The 19,734-nt window shown below is 37.9% G+C and overlaps 1 protein-coding gene across 3 annotated transcripts in view; it reads left to right on the top strand.

The window, feature by feature from the left end:
* Positions 1–19,734, top strand: part of CDK14 (cyclin dependent kinase 14) — a 528,056-nt gene that overhangs the window by 276,476 nt on the left and 231,846 nt on the right. For all 3 annotated transcript variants that reach the window (XM_063452462.1, XM_063452461.1, XM_063452463.1), the window contains one exon: positions 2,470–2,593. In XM_063452462.1, coding sequence (XP_063308532.1) covers positions 2,470–2,593 — 124 coding nt within the window. The remainder of the gene's footprint in view (positions 1–2,469; positions 2,594–19,734) is intronic.

Here is a 19,734-nt window from a genome sequence, read left to right as displayed (position 1 = left end):
TTGTGAGCGTGTCTTCTACATGATTATAGCACATTATAAATTCCATAGATGTTATCGCATTATTATATTATTATTATTGCATTGCCTATATTTTAATTTCCTCGTTTGTTTACCATTTGTAATTCCAGTGCCCTACCGCTTGTATGTATGATCTTCTGTATTGAGAAATTACCACAAAATTACTGCATACGTAATTTTGAGGAATAAGTTTGATAAATTGTATTATTTTTTTCCGGTGAATTGTTGTACGGCATCTACTAATAAATTGGAATGACGTTTATATGACCTGAATAGACCTTTTATTTTAAGTTTATTCATTCTTTTAATAATAAGATTTTTCTTTTTCTTTTGGATACACAAAAACAGGGTAATGTATTGAAAGGAAATGCAGTAACGTATGAATAGGGAGACTGGGAATGTGACTTAAATAAATAAACATTTTGCAGTTCTATTTTTTTGGCACTTGCAAAGTTCTGTTATCTGTAGATCTAGTGGGCTGGTATGTTCATTAAAAAAAAAAAAAAAAAAAACTTTTCCTCTTTAAAAGTAAAATAGGCTTCCTGCAATGTATTGTGATTTATTACCAGCAAAATAAATGCGTGTTACAATGTAAAAAGGAATTGAATACATAACTGTAGACGTCCTGTTATTTTCAGAACCTTTTAAAAAATTTATGCTACATTTAAACTGCCTGTTTAATGCAAGGCATTACCGTACTGACAATAAATATTACCAAAAAAAAAAAGAAAAATGTATTACATGTCTAATAGTGTACAGAGTTCCTGGAGTTTAAGAATTGTTTTCTTACTATGAGACCAGGCATTTTATAAATTATTTCAGAAAGGATAAAAAGTTTAGCTGGAAATAATTGTGGCTGTGTGAAGACCTATTGATAGGTCTAATATAGATCTTATTGCAATACTAAACATACATATAGACCATCACCCTGCTTTAGACGGTGCCCGTGAAATCACTAGACTGTTGCTAGACTGTTTGAAGGCAAATTATGCATTCGCCTTTAGGACCAGCTGCTAATAGGAGCTCTCTGGATCCACGGGTTGATGGTGAGACCAAAAGGTCTCCATACCAGCCCTGCTCCACTTGCCCCTGGAGGGAGTATGTGGTCGGCACCCTTGGATGACGGTAAATCACTGTAAGTGCTCCTTCACAATCCTGTGTTACTCAGTGAATCCGCTGCTGTGAGTTACCCGCCCTTTCTGGTTAACGTAGGACCAGAGGACTGGAGAACGGAAGGAGGTGTAAACTTTTAGCTACACCTAGCTGGCCAACAGGGATCACGTCCTTGCTCCATACTCAACATCTCTCAACAGTTAAAATGTATAAAAATGGACACTTTAATTTTAGGGGTGGCTAGAGGCCGAGCTGTATGGAGACATTTTATGTCACTTACTTGTAACAATCTATGCAACTAAAATGTAATTTAGACCAAGAACAATGTATCTTATTTACAAAGACTGATTTCTAAATTAATTTATTGTAGTTTAAAGACACATTACTGTGAGTATTATTGCTGTGGAGCTCTGTTTTACGCTGAGACACACAATGTGGAGCTCCTAGAAAAGGGACATTAGGATAGAAAAGAGGTACAATGGGGTTTGGGCACAAAATAGAGACCGTCCCTCCTAAATATGGACACTTGGGTGGTAGAAACAGACTGTGGAGGGGGGAGCTGCATGTGTGCAATGCAATGTGTGTATTACATGCATGTCATGGGTGTTTAATAAAATGTGATGGGAAATTAATAAAAGAAAGCTAGTGGGGACAGGGGAACAGCGGGAAAAGCAGAGTGAGACAAGGATGGAACTATGCTTTATTTTTGTCTTTGAGACTTTATATATTGCCTGCCTGTTTCCATATGGTCCAACTTTTTTTTTTTTTTGCTAAGAATGCATGAAAAATACAAATGTACAAAACTCACCAAAAGGTTCTGAACAAAGTGTATTGGCAAACATCGGAAATCACTTACTCCTGAATCCATCCTGAATGTAAATTTGACGTCAGTATAGAGGTTTCCAAAAATTGCAATTTAGTGGCAAATTCAAGGAAGACTTGGGCAGTGAAACTGCAGGGACATGCTTTATATATCCAATCTGCTGCATTAAGCTATGGATGATTTAGTGCTTAGAGTATCTCTACCATCCTCACTCACCTGTGTCTTTTATTATCATTCTGTGGTTTATTCGGTATCATTTAGTTTGCTTCATTTGCAAATGCCTCTTTTTGATTTTCATTCACTAATATTGGGAGACTTGATATATTTTTGTTTAACATGATTTTTGTTTTTCTTTTAGTTTGTTGTTTTGTTGGTGTATAAGCAAAATATATATATTATAAGCAATAAATTCAGACGTCTAAAGATCAATAATAAATCATCTGTCAAATTAAATGTTTAATCTTCAGAAAAATCTATACGGAAAAAAAAGTACTGACAATTTTCTTCTTTTTCAGTTGTTCTTGTTTCAGTTGCTGCGGGGATTGTCCTATATCCACCAAGGACATATTTTGCACCGAGATCTAAAGCCACAGAACCTTCTCATCAGCGATACAGGAGAACTAAAGCTGGCTGACTTTGGTAGGAAAACATTCCATTTAATTACAATTCTTCAGCTTTGAGACGTGGTTATATGAGGCCAGTGGGTTTTATTGATTCTCTTCTTCTGGAGATATGTATCTGTTCTTTTCTTATTATTAGTTAATGTTGCAATGTTATCAGATGTTCAGAATGGCAAACCTGTATATGAATGTGAAGTCAAGCTATTGTATGTCTGTAAAGATCTGCAAAAAAAGACATTTTTCTTTTCCCAGTTCTATGCTGTCCAGCACCTTTGAGGAAATATGACCACAGACCATTCAGAAGCAGAGTGGCTGATCACTAATTAAATCTATCATTTTATTCAGCATACGTTTTTCATGTCTTCCTAGCTAACTGTAGGCTTGATGTGAGAGTTTCCAGTTTAACAATCTAATACTATATCATTATCTGTTCTTAAATGGTGTTGGCATACCTCATAGTGAGCAGGGGCCAGCTGGAAACTAAGTGCCTAATGCCAGCCAACCGCATATTCAGGAGGAGGAGACCCCATGCATCAATACGTTTTGGACCATTCCTCACTTCTCGAACTCCCTTCACAGTTTGGTTTTATTATGGGAGGTAGATAGTGAACTGGGCACACATGGTCAAATGCTATCAGTCAAGTATAGGCTTAGGTAAACAAAATATGCCAATAGCAGTTTAGCAACAATTGTACATTTAGGCACAGTATCTAACTGTCTTCAGATAGACAAACGGATAATGCTTTAAAATGTTTGTGGGACTTTGTGTGTTTTGTATAAGTGTTTGACCAATGATAACTTTCTGTGGGTGTACCTGACTCACTCTACTTTTGGTCTGGTGCAAGGATGGAAGAGAACTACAGTTCCCAGACTACATCACTGTAAAAGTATAAAGTAATTCATAGTTAACTCCTATGGAATAGTCTAGGTCAGCGATGGCGAACTTCTGGCATGCCGAGCCCTCTCTGTGGCCATGCGGCATCACTAAGCGGCGCGCAGGGGAGCTGAGCAGGAAGATCAGAGCTCCTTTGCCGCCTTCTCTGCCAGTTCGCCCCCTGCCTGTATGTTCACCTGCCCAGCGGCACAAGCAGACCCTGCAGCCCCACTGGACCCAGGTGAGGAATCCACTCCAGTTCTCCAACGAAGGCTGGGTGAAGTTAAATTAAATAAGACAAAAATATATAGTAAGTTGTGAGTGTTGGGGGAAATGTGTATGAGTGTGTGTCTGTCAGTTAATGTGTGTGTATATATGTATATCAGTGTGTGTGTCTGTGAGCCACTCTGTGTATGAATTACATAGTTACATAGCTGAAAAGAGACTTTTCCATCAAGTTCAGCCTTCCTCATGTTTGTTTTTGCTGTTGATCCAAAAGAAAGCAAAAAACCCAGTTTTTGTCAGTGAGTGTGTGTCAGTTAATGTGTGTGTATGTCTGTCAGTGTGTGTGTCTGTCTGTCAGTCACTGTGTGTGTGTCTGTGAGTGTGTGTGTGTGTCTGTGTATCTGTGAGTATGTGTGTGTCAGTGTGTGTATCTGTGAGTGTGTGTATCGATGAGTGTCAGTGTGTATAATTGCCATGTATAATTGCTGTGTTGGCACTTGAAAAAAAAGTTGGTTTGTATTGCGGTTTGGGCTCTTTGGCATAAAAATGTTCACCATCACTGGTCTAGGTATATCCCAGTGCCCCACAGTTTTTAATAGATTATAGTTCTGTCCCTTCTCTCCACCTGCATAATACTTTTCTTTTCCTTCCTCTTTACAATGGAGTATTTTTGTTCTTTGCATGTTCATTGTCATTACATCTTCACTATCCATTATGGTTTTTTTTTCTGTATTTAATCACAACTTAATGTGGACATTTTTACTTTTTCTGTTCTTTTGTGTGTGTTGTTTTTCTATGTTTATATTTTCCCGTTTACTTCTATCTTGTATTCTCTTTCTGTCGTTTCTTACCAACCTGTTATTTTCCTGAGTTCTTCTCCAACACTGGCATGTAATGAATGTGTTATTTACAGTCCTGTCCCCTCTTCCATTTATGCCATTTCTTCAATCTCTGTTCATTTTCCTTCTTTGATTCACCTTTGTCCCTTGCCTTTCTGCCCCCTCAATTTTCCTATATTTGCTGCCTCTAACATTTGTGATTTCTTACTTTGTTCTGCTTTGCCTTTGTGCTCAGCTTGAGCAGGAATATTATGAGCCATAATACACATCATTCATTTTATTTACGAGGTAGATCTTTCTCCTAGATAACATGGGATGTGGGACATAACAAAATAACAGACAATAATTTTAGAAAATTCTACCAATTTTTTTTTTATGTACCAAAAAATCCAATTCTGGAAAATGAAAACACCTGTAAGCTGCTGTATGTTTCAGTCAGATAACAATATTGACTGTTCCCTGTAGCAATATGCCCTTTAAACATCTATAATTTAACTAAACTCTATGAAATAAATGAGGAATTGTCCAGCTGTACCAGAGAGACATTTTCAGCTGCAGACCACCGACACTACGACTCACGGCTGCTGGTTCCTACTTGATAAATTGTCAGGTGGTTAGTCTGTTCTATGGCATGTTTACAATGATAGATGCAGGTACAAGGCAGTTTTTACATTACTCCGATGGCTATCGAGGATGCAAAAGTGAAGAGGAAAATAAATTACAAAGTAACAGAAATCCCTATTACAATCGTAATGCATTTATTATAATTGTGTTTAAATGAATGAAAACAAATAGTGTCAGGTTTTTTTCTCTAGAGTTACTGGTGAGTTTTTCAAACCTAACAATATTATCTTGCATGAACCCTTTTATTCCTAGAAAAGGAATCTCAAATATATCTCAATAAAACAATTATTGGCCACGTAATTTATAAGATCCAGAGCATTGTGGAATCAGTTACATTGGCAAGACTGGCTTGGATTGCACAAGACAATTTATGACCACCACTCAAATATTTGTGCATCCCTCCATGATGGTTAAAGGGATCCTATAGTGCCAAACTTGTCCTGGCACAATAGGCTCCTGGAGTGCCCCCCTCGCTCGGGGCTGATGTGGTTAAAACCTCTTAAGCCACATACCTGGATCCAGGTCCATAAGGACATCCAGCATCAGATAACGGACAGAAAGTCTGTTTGGATTCCGGAAGTGCCCCCCTCTGTTAGACAGCCACAGAGGACAGACTTAGAGCTGCAATGTAAACATTGCAGTTCTTTGGAACTGCAATGTTTTACATTGCAGCATTTAGTGCAAAATGGTCACAGCACCCAGACCACTTCAATTAGCTGAAGTGGTCTGGGTGCCTACAGTGTCCCTTTGAATATTTAGCCAGTGAAGCGACCTGCCATAAAAGATATTGGAGACTACTTTGAGTACTCCATCCCATACTATGGTACTTTATACGTAATATTTTGTATAGGCACACTCAATTTCTGGATGGTAGTTGTTTGTTATTCTTTACGTAAGGAGATAATATAAGAACCAAAATCATTTCATTGTAATCATATTAAGAAATTGTTTCGGGGCATAGATGCTGTAGTCTTCATGTTGTAATCTGTGCCAATTACGAGAAATGTCACTGTTTACATCTTACAATGTCCATCCCTAGTATCTGTCTGCCTGACAGCCATTAGGGGATTTAGACTAAAATAGCTTCAGTTGCTAAAACTATTTGACTTACAGTGTCCGCAAGTAAAGTATGATGACAATGGACACTACGTTCATCCAATGCTTATTTGAGAGAGGAACTGAATTCAATGCATCCCGTATAAAAACACTTGATTGTCGTTTTGAGATGACTAATGCCCGTGCATCATCTGTCTTCATGCTTGACTGGACAAAAGTCCTTAGGATTGATGAATAGGATGATAGGGCTGCAGTGAAGAGTTTGTGCCCGCACTGGATACGTGGATAACCGTAAAGTTTAAAAGGTTTTTTAAAACTTTTCTTTTTATAAAAAATGAGGTCACTATTCTTAACTAACTCAGAAACACATCACATAGAAAATGTTTACAGCAAGAGGGTTCTTTGAGTTCATACCAATCTGAAAAACCGCATTGAAAGTTAACTTTTTACTTGGAGTGCACTTTGAAATATTATGCTTTTAATGGCAATTCACAATTAATTAGTTGTTTTAGTCTTTTAATTACAAGAGCTGCGATTAACTGCTCTGTGTGCTTGCATCAGAGGGAAAGATTAAATTGGGCTGATGAGGGCTACAGTCAACATGAAGCTGATTACTTCATGGTCTGAAAAGCAGTTAGTGGAAATATAAATATTTCACAAATTGGCGTGATGCTGTGTAAAGCAACAAAAATGCAGATTCAAGTTAAAAAAAGTATTTGTTGGTGAGAGGTGGAAAATAAATGTGTTTCTTTGAAGGAAATATTTTGCACAAGATTAAAGATTTTTACACGAATTTGACATAGGTTCAGTATGTCTTATTTTAGTATAAATGATCACTTTTTAAGAATAAACTTTTCCGGCCTGAAAATAAGGATGTAAAAGCAGATAGCATTTTTTTTTTTAAATGTATTTGACACATTATAGTGTACATCATACCAAAAAGTGCTGTTTGCATACCATCAATAATTTTAATGTTTATATTTTAGTTGTTTTTGGTTTTAAAGCAATACATTTGTTTTTGTTTTAGTTTTAAAAAATTTAGTTTTTATTACTAAAAAAAACCAAACAAAAAAAAAAACCAATAAACAACAACAATAAAAAAACAGTTTATATCCTGTTCCAAGGAGTGGTCAAGCAAAATATGAGATTTATAAAAAAAAACTAGAATGTTTACTCTGAGCATCTATTTATTGGATTTAATATTCCCTGAGAGTCTCATGTGCTTGAATTACACAGTTCGTTCATTTTATACTCTAAGCTTAATACTTAGTTCCATAATACAGCTGCTTCCCTTTTAATGACCCTTGTGATTGTTTAGTAGGCATTTGTCTCTTTATTGACAAGAACCTCTTACTTAAAAAGTCATTTAATCATTTTAACTGCTGGGGACTCTTGTATTGTAGTTATAGTGAGACTATTTTCCTTACAATTAGGGAGTTCTCTTATTTTGAGATTACATAATAAATGTACATTCATATAGAACTAATTTAGCTAATCAATGGCAGAATGACCCAGATGACACACAGCCCATCCTGGAACATTTTGACAATTCTGTTCCACCAGGTTCCACAGGAAATGTGTTGTGTGGGCCAAAAGCCTGTCACGTTAGTAAAAAATAAATAAAAACCTGAATGTATGATGTCTGACTCTTTATTTTTGCGTTAACTCAATATTATAACCACCAATGCAACATCATTTAATATCTCCACATTTTTTGGGGAAAAAAATAGTTATTTGCTTAGTACTACACCCTCTAATTCTTGGCCAAAGCAAAACTATAATGTTATCTGTAGAGAATGAAAACCTTACAGATGGCAATAACAAAATTAATTTGTAACCAAGGTGCAGGCTATTAAGGTGCAGACATTACTGGCATGTCTATAATTGCACAGTGGATCTGTCCAAAATGGTCTCTGAGGCCAAAATGACCTCACCATAACAGTGGCAACCATCACTGAAAATGATATGTAATGTGGAATATTACTGAAAACGTTCTAGAAACTCAGAAATGCACTTAAGCTGTATAATGTAAAACAATTGGATTTAATTTGTTTTGCTACATTATATAAAAATGCAGTTTTTCATATATTATTGGATGATTTGTTTGACTTTTTGTTTGTAAAATACTATCTCTATAGAACTCTTAATGGTAGACAGTGTTCCAGTGAGTGCAGGCTTTTTTGTCCTTTTTTTGATTAACAAAAAAAAAATCTTTTGGTGAATTATAAAGGTATAGTATGAAATTAATTATCAGAAATAGATCAAATGTAGACCTATTTTTGTCAGTTATATTTCTACTGAAGTAAATGCACAGCATTGAGTGCAAGTATTGCTTTTATTCATCATAACAATGGTATACATTTCTCAATAGCACAAAATATGTTATTGTATAACTAAGTAGATAGAGATAATAAGGCATAAACAACTGAAAAAAATGAAAAAAAAAAAAACAACAACAAAAAACACACCAAGGAGGCACACAGGAAAAAATAACAAGGTATCATAAGACTCAAAAGGTGATACATCAAGTCAAAGGACGAATCTGAGATTAAAAACATAAAATCAACACAGGGGGGCGGAGCCTGGCAGCCATCCTGTTCAGACGCCATCTAAACTTGCTCTCCCATAGCCAGAAACAATCCGTCGACTATCCCCTACACCAAGCACCATCAAGCAGCGAAAAATACCTGACGTTGATCAGCGTTCCTTGCTGCATCGATTGATGCCTTTTTTCCAACCACCCAAGCAGCACAGGCAACGGCGCAAATCCGCGGCCTACCGCGCATCGCCCATCCAGAGCCTGGAGGCCTACCTTGACGGAAGCCTACTCGGGTACCACGCACCCAACCTGAACCCGGACACCACGGGTATGGGCCGCCGATCAAACAAACCTGCAGCAAGCGCGACCACACAAGCCAGGGATATTGGCGAGATGTGGCTCCGACCGGTGCAAACCTAAACGGCGCGCACCACACACCGCCCTCCTCCCGGGCAACCGTCCGAGCCTGACCGCGATGAGCCGAATACAAACAGGACTCCAGGAGCATGAGCCGAATACAAACAGGACTGGCGGAGCACAGACCGCCGCAAGAGGCCCAGGACGACTCGGCCCCCACGACTAAAGGCAACTTGAAAACCCTCTGGACCAACATACAACAGCTGCTGGCGGCTGATGTCGCTATAGTCAAAAAAGACATACAGTCGGTCACAGAGAGAGTGACAACAGTGGAAGCTGACATTACCACCGTACAGGACACAGTGTCCACCCTCCAGGACTCGATTCAACGCCTACAGGCAGAGCAACATGTACTCGCCGGCCAAATTATGTCATTGGAAGACAAACAACGCCGGAATCATATCAAAATCCGGGGCATCCCAAACGCTGTCACGACTGAGGAACTGCCGCATTATGTAAGGCGGCTACTTACAACACTGCTAGCCGCTAAAAAGATAACCCCGGACGGGATTTACAGAGTGACCAGCTCTACCCGCATACCTCCCAACATGCCAAGGGATGTTATCCTGCGCCTGGCGACAACATCAGACAAGATCCAAATAATGATCGCCATAAAAGGCAAAACACCTCTGGCCTTTGAGGGCTCTCAGCTCTCTTTTTTCCAGGATGTCACAAGAGCCACATTATTAAGGAGAAAGTCATTCGAACCTGTGACAACGTCCCTGCGCAAGGCCGGCATCGCTTACAGATGGGGAAACACGGGCGCACTACTTGTCCACCACAACGGGACAGCACACCATCTCACAACCCCAACCGGAGCGCCCACCTTCCTGCGGACACTGGGACTACAACCCCCACAACTCACTTCCATGACCGCGAGCCAACCAGAAAGCTGGGAACAGGACGACGGCTCCACACACGACCAATCAACCACCGAGTCACCGACACCTACCACCTGACCCCGACCAGGGACTGAAACCAGGGGCAACATTCACTACAGAGCAGGGACTGCCAGTGTGAGGACCTGATACCCGTGAGAGAGAAGGGGTATCCCCCAATAACCACTCACACCCGTGACTTTGTCCCCATATAAATGGCACTGCTGCATCTCCCTGGTTTTCTTTTTCTTTTTCTTCCTCTTATTTTTCCTTATTTTTCCAAGTTCTCTCTTTATCTTAATGTTTTTCATGTTTTGCTGTACTGTATACGAGCCTCGGTGCTCCCATGCAATTATTCTTTCTTTACCTTACAATTATAATCCATATGTATTGGTTCAGCACGTATTCATCCTCTACACATATGTCACTGAGGCACATCTAGACTGCAGCGACACACGATAGAGAGCTTATAGGCGCTTATTGTAGAACCTAGCCACTCCGCCTAACCCCCCCCCCCTCATCCCCAGGGTTACAGGGGACACACAAGATGCCGCACAGGGTGCATCGCACTCCGGAACCACTTCCACACTAGACAGACCACGAAAATCTACTATGTTCCGCTAGCGAGCACGCACAGGCATCCAAACCCACATACCTGCACTAACCTGGATTACAGTCATACCACCCACACACCTGGAGTATCCCCAAGGGAAAATAAATACACCCTACCAGACCAACCACAACACTACTCACCCTGGGCATGTCACTATACCTATTTGTTAAGAGAAAATGTGCTTACAAACTTGAAACATGAACGCTAACGCTAAAACATGTACCTGCTTGCTCCCATTTTACAACTATGCTCCGAACTGTATTTTGTAACCATGTACTACCAAGCACAAAAAAAAAAAAGAATTTAAAAAAAAAAAAGGTGATACATCATTAGCAGATGGCAATGCTATATGGTCTAAAAACCATATACCGTATAAGCACTTGTCAATCTATGCCACAATTTCAAAAAGCTATTCCTTTAAAATTTTGGAAATGGAAAGGCCCAGCAGGCTCCCCAAAATAGGTCACACAGAAGCTCTAGACAACTGCTGCACAACACCCCAGGCTTCAACATCAGCCAGCATGTTCGGTCCACCAATTAGGCTGCTCCTGCCAAAGTCTCACCTTCAGTCCCACCAGCAAGTGGCAGAGTCTCAATTTCTTCTCCATAGATGTGGACGATGCCCAGATGGAGATCCCTGGATCCAGGTGAGTAGCAAATAAGTGCCATCTTGGACATTGGAACCTAACAGTTCTGAATCCAGTAGAAATGTAGAATTGTGTAGCTTGGTCATTATATTGTAATCAAATGCTCGTAGAGAAGCTTCAGTACGCTTTGGATTAACCACCGCCATCTCATTCTGCAAGAACAAGGTATCCTCCGTCATCTTAAGAGAGGTGTTATGACAAATGAGGACATGTCCAGGAGTTCTGGAATAACAGTATGCCTGCATGGTTTAGATGAAGATGCCCCTGCTGGTCCAAAGGTGGGTGTTCAGACAAGGACCAGGAGAGTAATCCCACACAGATAAGGGATATTTCCCTTAACCCCTTAAGGACCAAACTTCTGGAATAAAAGGGAATTATGACGTGTCACACACGTCATGTGTCCTTAAGGGGTTAAAGGGATCGGCCACATCCCCAACTGTGAGCACCAATTAAGCAAAGTTGCCGGAACCACCAAGTCGCCATGCATGTAGAGCTGCTAGCTACTCCCAAGGATATGATCCCAGACAGGTATCGATTATAATGGGGAAAACAAATATAGGAACCTCCATCAGTGAGATTTTTGTAGATTACCATATTATGTTCAAATTTGAACTAAAATACAGATTTTTCACCAAGTTGGAAAGCAGATAAAACCTGAAATGGGGACCAGATATACATAGAAATGCAAAACGAGAATATCTTTTTCCCCTTCAAATAAATGTATTAAATCGAATTTAATCACAGAGGTGTGTTCCTTTATATAGCTTTGTTATAGACATTTTTGAGACACAACACACTACTGACCTACAAAGAATAGACTGATACCATGTACCTATAGAGTTGAGAAACCATTTATATTTCACTCTGTATACAAAACAGCATCTATAGATGCAACCAAGCAAGCTAAATAAGGACAGCAACAAACCATATTGCCTTCAAGAGGTATTCTTTTTATATTGCCAAAATGAGTACAGATGTTGCAGCTCTAAAAAACACCAACCTTGTTTAAAAAAACACAAAAAAAACCCCCAAAAAATAAACGTTGGCTATGCTGTTATCAGTTTATGTTCAGATTCATTGCTCACTGTCACCAGGCTATATCCTGCATAGCTTTCTTACAAGCCTTTTAATTAAAATTGGCAGATTTACGCACGGTAAATAGAAATTAACAATAGTCAATTGAAGCCCCAATCGCTTCTCCCATGATGCATATAAATTAGAATTTGGCGTACAATACACACGCTAGCTATCACTCTTACTCACACTCTTTATTTTAGAGAATATACCTTCAAATGAATTAACCCTTTGATAGAAGAGATGACCTGCGCACATCCTTTTCCCTCCAGAGAAGTGACAAATGTTCATTTTTAGAATTCAAGCTGGGCAGTGTTTTCGTTTTCACCGTATTTAAATATTGACATTTTAAACTAGAACCTGGTACGAAGGTGGAGCTGCACCAGTCAGTCAACTTAGTTGAGTATTTTCTATTTTCGAACTATTAATGGATGGAATTATCTCTGCACGGTTTACGTCTCTTATGGGAATTTCTGCAAACAACAAATTTGTGACAAATTTACCTCTGTATTAAAAAAAGAAAAAGAAAAATATATGTTGAGCAAATTAATTTTCCACATTTTATTTGCAAAACTTTGAAGACTGATACTTGTTGCATCCCATAGGAATTCTAGAGAGTTTCTCTCAAAAAGTCATATTCCACTAGAGTAAAAGGTTGTTCGACCATCAATAAATAATTCGTAGGGCAAGAAAAAAACTTGTATATATTTCCTTTTAAACACAAGGAGATGTGTTGCTTAAGACTCTCATGGTAGTAGTTTTGTGTAAAATGAAGCAACATATGAATAAATTGCCATTCCCTCAGATGCCAGGCTGACAATCATGAGAATTACATTTCTCAGCTGATATTCTATTCAGTTCTACCTCACACAGAAAGGCTGTGTATATGATGATGCCCTCCTTATCCCATCATGTGTCGTTCATATGGTTAGTTTATTTCAAGTGGTTTAATTTTCTTCTAGCAGTGAAGAGAATTGTAGTAAATGTGTGTTATCTGAATTTGAGAATATTGCAGATTGTAGAGATAATAGTGTGTGTGTGTATGTATGAATGTATATATATATATATATATGTGTGTGTGTATATGTGTGTGTGTCTGTGTATATATATATATGTGTGTGTGTGTGTGTATATATATATATATATATATATATGTGTGTGTGTGTGTATATGTGTGTATATATATATATATATATATATATATATATATTCCAAAGAAGGCATAACTGGTCAAAAAAATATGATGCCCAGGTGCTATAAGCAATAAAAAAAGAGGATGCACTCAAAATATATAATACTAGCGTTTTAATTTCCATACCTTCATGTGAAAAACCATAATTGACGTTTTGACCCAACCAGGTTTTTTCAATATCACATCTAAAGCAAATAAAAACAACATTGTATATATAGGAAACATGAAAATACTCCATCTCGGGAAGAACCCCGAATGTCCATACTGGAAGTGTGCCGGCATACTTTTCTCATTCTTGCCCCTATCTTGGTTTTTCCTTTGTTAGTACGTATCTATTTTTGTGTTTCACGCTATATTTTACCCTTTGGCATATTGTTTATCACTCTACACTGTTTATGCATTACGATTATGTCATCATGCGGTCAATTGGTTTTGTCAGCACACTTCTGGTATGGACACTTGGGGTTCTCCAGGATATAGATATAGTAAGTGTGTATGTTTTTGTCTTTTGGGAGTGTATTAACATTCCGTTTATAGAGACTTGGGGAGTTGGTTCAATATTGATTTACCATTATAGATTATATTTACTTTGCAGCTGACCTACAGTCATTGCAGAATCTGTGACTAATGATGATTAACAGCTATTTTAAAGAATGATTGGTTTTAAATGCTAGGCTTAGAGCTGAAGCCCGTGAAGATTTAGATATCGTTCTGCCTCCAGGTAACAGATGCAAACACTTAACTGTGAAAGGGCAGCTCATTCTTTTTATTTCATTTTATCACTCTTTGGGAAAAAGAAAGATAAGATGTATAAAAAAAAAAAAAAAATAGGTTTAGCTTTGTAGTCAGATGATTGCTATTTTTTAAATGCCTGTGACCTTGATGTCCTTCTGAGGATAGGTAGCTAGTATTATGAAAAGGCTAACCATATTTTGTTCTGTAGAAATGCATTTATTTCCTCCCTGTGCAGTTCTCTGTGTGTGTTTTGGAACGTAACAAATGAGACCGCTATTTCTTCAGAGCAGAATAGAACAGGTGCTCCACGTTTTTATCTAGATAAATTGCAACACTGCATGGATATGTCATCTATATTCTGTAGAAATAACTCCATCATTTTGCATCATTTGATGTGCCAAATATAACTGCAATGCATTGCTGACTTCTGGAGAACTCATAACATAGGATATTTACAAAAATGAATATATTTTTTTATTATATCTAATTTCTTAATTTAAAGGAACACTCTGGGCGCCGTAACCACCTCATTCCGATAAAGTGTATCAGAGTCTACACAGATGTTTTAACAGCAATTGGATGATTACTTGCAAAAACATAATATTCAGGGATATCCTTTTTAATTAGTGGGGTAATAGATTCTTGATCCAAGGAGAGATCTGACTGGCAATCTGGGGTCAAGAAGGATTTTTTTTCCAAGTTTGTTGCAAAATCTGAAAGCACTTCAAACTGGCCTTTTGCCTTCTTTTGAAACAATAACAAAAACAGATATGAGAGAGGCTGAACTTGATGTCTCTTTTCATCTATTTAACTATGTAAGTTGTTATGGTTCCTTTCTAAGCACTATAACCATTATAACCTCAGATTGTGGTTAGGGTTCCAGTAGCGCTTTACAATAAACGGGGAATGTACCAAGTGAGACCATAATAAAGTGTTACAGGAACAATAGGTAGTTGAGGACCATGCTCAAACGAGCTTACAATCTTCTCAGTCTTCTTACTGAAGTGAGAATTACTGGTGAATTCCAAGTGAATTTCAAATGTAAGGTTCAAAATAGCCAAACTGAAAAAAATGATCTAAGCCAGTTATGTGTTCAGTTTGGCAACTTTTGCCTTGAATTTTAAATTCACTTTGAATTAGCACCTTCATTTATAATCTTTCTATTTAAAATACACCACTTCTCACAGTTCTAGAACCATAGTTTGATGCTCAGGTGTGAAGCAAATAAAGGAGTTTGATCATCAGAGCATCTTTATTCAATTTAATTTCTAAGCTGATGACTATGTTGTAATTAATTTTTAATACCAAAGAATATATCTAAGAGATCCTGGTGTCCAACAGAATTTCAACTATATATATTTTTTTTCTTAAATTTGATACTCCTTCAGTAATATCACCTCTAACAAGGAAATGTTTGAACTTAAAACCATTCTCCAATTCCTGGTATCCTACTAAAAGAAATAGACAACACACAAGTATGACTGTTCTAACTTTTGGAGTGCCCATTTAAAGGGACACTCCAGGCACCCAGACCACTTCTGCCCATTGGAGTGGTCTGGGTGCCAACTCCCACTACCCTTAACCCTGCAACTGTAATTATTGCAGTTTTTATAAACTGCAATAATTACATTGCAGGGTTAACTCCTCCTCTAGTGGCTAATAGACAGCCACTATAGGGCACTTCCTGATTCATAGCACAGATTTTCTGTGCTATAGCATCGCTGGACGTCCTCACGCTATGTGAGGACCTCCAGCGTCGCTAAAATTCCCATAGGAAAGCATTGAAAGCATTTTGAATGCTTTCCTATGGGGAAGTCTAATGCATTAGGTCTCCCCCGCCGGCGGGCGTGATCTGTCTCCCCTGCTGGATGACGTGGGGATGAGGAGGAGCGTGGGTGGACCAAGAAGCAGCGGCGAGGGACATCGTCGCTGCCTCTGGTAAGTCACTGAAGGGGTTTTCACCCCTTCAGCAACCGGAGGTGGGAGGGAGAGGGGACCTGCAGTGCCGGGAAAACGGATTGTTTTCCTGGCACTGGAGAGTCCCTTTAAGTCGTGTTGCTCGTGGTATTTTGTTAAGCATTTTATATTGTTTGGAATGCTCATTGTTAATTTAAAACACAAACAAAGAATTTGAGGAAACATATTTCAAATAATTTAAGGTTTTGCAAGCTGAAGATTGCTGCAGTTAATGCTCTTTTATATTTTTTTATTTAGAGAAATCTTTAAATATTTTTCTAGTGATCAAAGCTACTTTAGTTTAAACAATCGGTGTTCTGTATTCAGATTTTGCAACACCGTCCCATTCCCAACTTAACAGTTGTTATACTGTATACTACACAATATTATGTTATATAAAAAATAAAACACAGACACACACACACACATGGAAAGCAGCACCTTTATACCAATCTGCTGATATTCTCCAGGTCAATGGACAAAAATATCCCATGGGTAATGAAAATGTCATATTCACTTTCATGGTTTTCTGGGATGTGTTAACCGAGATATATTTTCTCCTTTGCCATGTGTCCATTATTGCAATGCCTTTAATTTATTTAATATTGAAACCAAATGTTTCCCCTTTCTTTATTTGAATAGTTATCCTTATCTCTAGTGATGTAACTAGATTATATATTAATAATAATACACATTATTTTGACTTATGAATAAAACCATACTAAATGTTTAGGGTGAAATGGTATTACTTTGAAATAAAATATAATTTATAGTTTTACTTTTTATAGTATTAAATAAGTCATGATTTCTTATAAATTAAACGATCTTCCTGTCCCTGACATCATTTTAGGCTAGGGTAAATTTAGGGTTAATTGGAGTTCTCCACACTTAACCAGATGCATTCTATGTTGCAATGAAACTTTACTTCTGTGTGCTTTGTATAATTTTGTATACTTCCTGCCAACCAACTAGAGTTCTGTCAGCAGCAGATTAAATTGTACCTAAGCTTTCTTTGAGTAACGTGTTACTGTCCGTGCCAGTGTTGGAAATGTAAGGAAGAACAAACGCTGAGCAGTGGAATCATTGTTACACCACTATAGGACATCTTGGCTTTAACCGATTCATGTCCAACATATGTCCTGACAATGAAGGGACGCTCCAGGTATATTAAGGCATTGGAGTGCCCAGACCAGTTCATCTCAATAAAGTTGACCCGGTGTCCTATGCCCACTCTCCCAACCCCCATTTAAGGTCATCTATGATATCAGCCAAATAAGTGGAGATTTCCTGAGGAGACTGGCACAGTGAGGGGAAAAAAGAGGAATAAAACTACATTTTTTTTTAACCCTAGTAGCTCTGGCCTGGTCACCTAAATGTTGACTAAGGCACTATAGCAATAGGAATACAGATTTGTATTACTAATGATATAGTGTTCTCTTAAGACCGTATCCAGGGATTTGCTGCCTCTGCAATGAAGCTCACAGCCAGTCCTGGTGCTCCCAAAATTTTGGTTGGGTGCATTACTTATAAGAGATTTATTTGATTCTTACTCAGCGGTCTGTGTTACAAAATGTGCATTAATCTATTTATGCAACATAATAGAAGCCTGGGTCAAATAGCTTGACTCTTTTCTTTTTTAATGAATGAAACCAGTTGCATTATGGGTTTCCACTGGCAGAACAGCTTTCTACTAAAAGCTATACAGCCTGAGGCAGAACCGGCAGCAATTATCTTCATTTATTAGAAAAATATCACATATTTCCTCTATACGGACTCTTTCATGACTGCTTGTACCTACCAAGATTCTTTCATGCCTGTACATATCTACATTGATTCCCACACATCTATGCATAACTACATTGATTCTCACATATATGTATTTACTCCAATTCCCAATTCATATTCTGCCTTACATACATCTGCACATATCTACAGATATATACATGGATTACTATGCATTTGCACTGGCTTCCACATATCTACTTTTCACTAATCTATATCATCTATATCTATATCCTCTATATCCACTCATACCTGCAATGGTTTCTACACATCTGTTTATATATATTTGTGTGTGTATACATAATATAATATATTTAGATAGCGTAGTGGGCTAATGCATCATCAGTAGAATATGTTCAACCCTTAGGGGTTGCAGGCTCGAATCCTGGTGCAGTTGATTAAGCCCTTTATTCTTCCGAGGTAGATAAAATGAGTACTATTAAATTGGGTAATAATAATTGGAAGTTGAGCAAAAGTAACATCCCAGGACGTACTTGGAAACCAGTGTAATCTGAATGTACCTTTGCTTGTTAAATACTTTGTTATTATTATATGTATTTACTACATGTACATATTTACACTAATTCCCAGGTCTCTTTCTTTTTTCTTTTTTTGTTTTATCTTGATGAATCAAGATGTGTTCTAGGTATTACATTTCAATTTCACTAATTGGAAAATATTGTAAATTCAGTCGACAGCCAAGGATTTACTAATTGGATTAGTAGTGGTATTTTCAGTACAATACAAAAATGTCAATAGTAAATTGGTATATATTTTTTTATATATCATTGTTAAAGGATTATTCTTTTAATTTCATTGCCTTAGGTGCCACAGTTTGTTTCAATACTTTTGTGGTCACCACACAGAGATATCTAGGCATGCACCAGCCGTTACTATACAGCTCTTTGTAGAGAGCAAAGAAGTTAAAAAAAATAAAAAATTAACAGTGTGTATTCCCCTGTCGAGTAACTATGGAAACACACCAGGTTTGTAGACCTAATTCTAACCTACACACTGTGCTATTGATTGCACAAATATTTCTATCCAAAACCTAAATATTAGTACATATTTTAAATGTACAGAAACTTTTACCTTCATATGAAGTATAAAAAAAAATTATCACTATTTTATTTCAAACATTTTATTTCGCTCTAAACAAATTAAAAGAACATGATGGGACCCGGGATGACATAATCAAACACCCCAAACAAACATCGACAATTTAAAGACCATGAAAGAAAACAAAAATATATAGTGAACCAAATAACACATCCATATAATATAATAAAATATTATGACTTATATTTTACATACTTATACTCCTATCGGCCTGGGTGAAGATTATGGACAATTAACAACAAGCTGTTGAGAGATCAGCAGCAGCACTCAATACTGTCTGGAGGGAGCAATGTAATGCCGTTTGGAGTGAGTAACGTTAAAGGACCTCTAAAGTCCCGAAGGCCACTTCATCTCAGTGAAGTGGTCTGGGTGCAGTGGTCCTGTCCTTGTAAGCCTGCAATGTAAATGCAGTTTTAAAGAACATTGCCAGGTTAATTCCACCTCTAGTCGCTCTTCCTGATATCCTCTAGATGCACTTCCGTGGCAGTGACAGAGTAAAACATTGATTTAATGCTTTCTTATGGGGAAGCTTGACTGCGCTCGCTATGCATGCATTCTGGGTCCCCAGTGATTCTCTCCTCATGACGTCG

The sequence above is a fragment of the Pelobates fuscus genome, chromosome 4, assembly GCF_036172605.1.
Source record: "Pelobates fuscus isolate aPelFus1 chromosome 4, aPelFus1.pri, whole genome shotgun sequence".
NCBI lineage: Eukaryota > Metazoa > Chordata > Amphibia > Anura > Pelobatidae > Pelobates > Pelobates fuscus.
The sequence above is the reverse complement of the archived record's forward strand: the minus strand, read 5'-3'. Positions and strand labels throughout refer to the sequence as shown.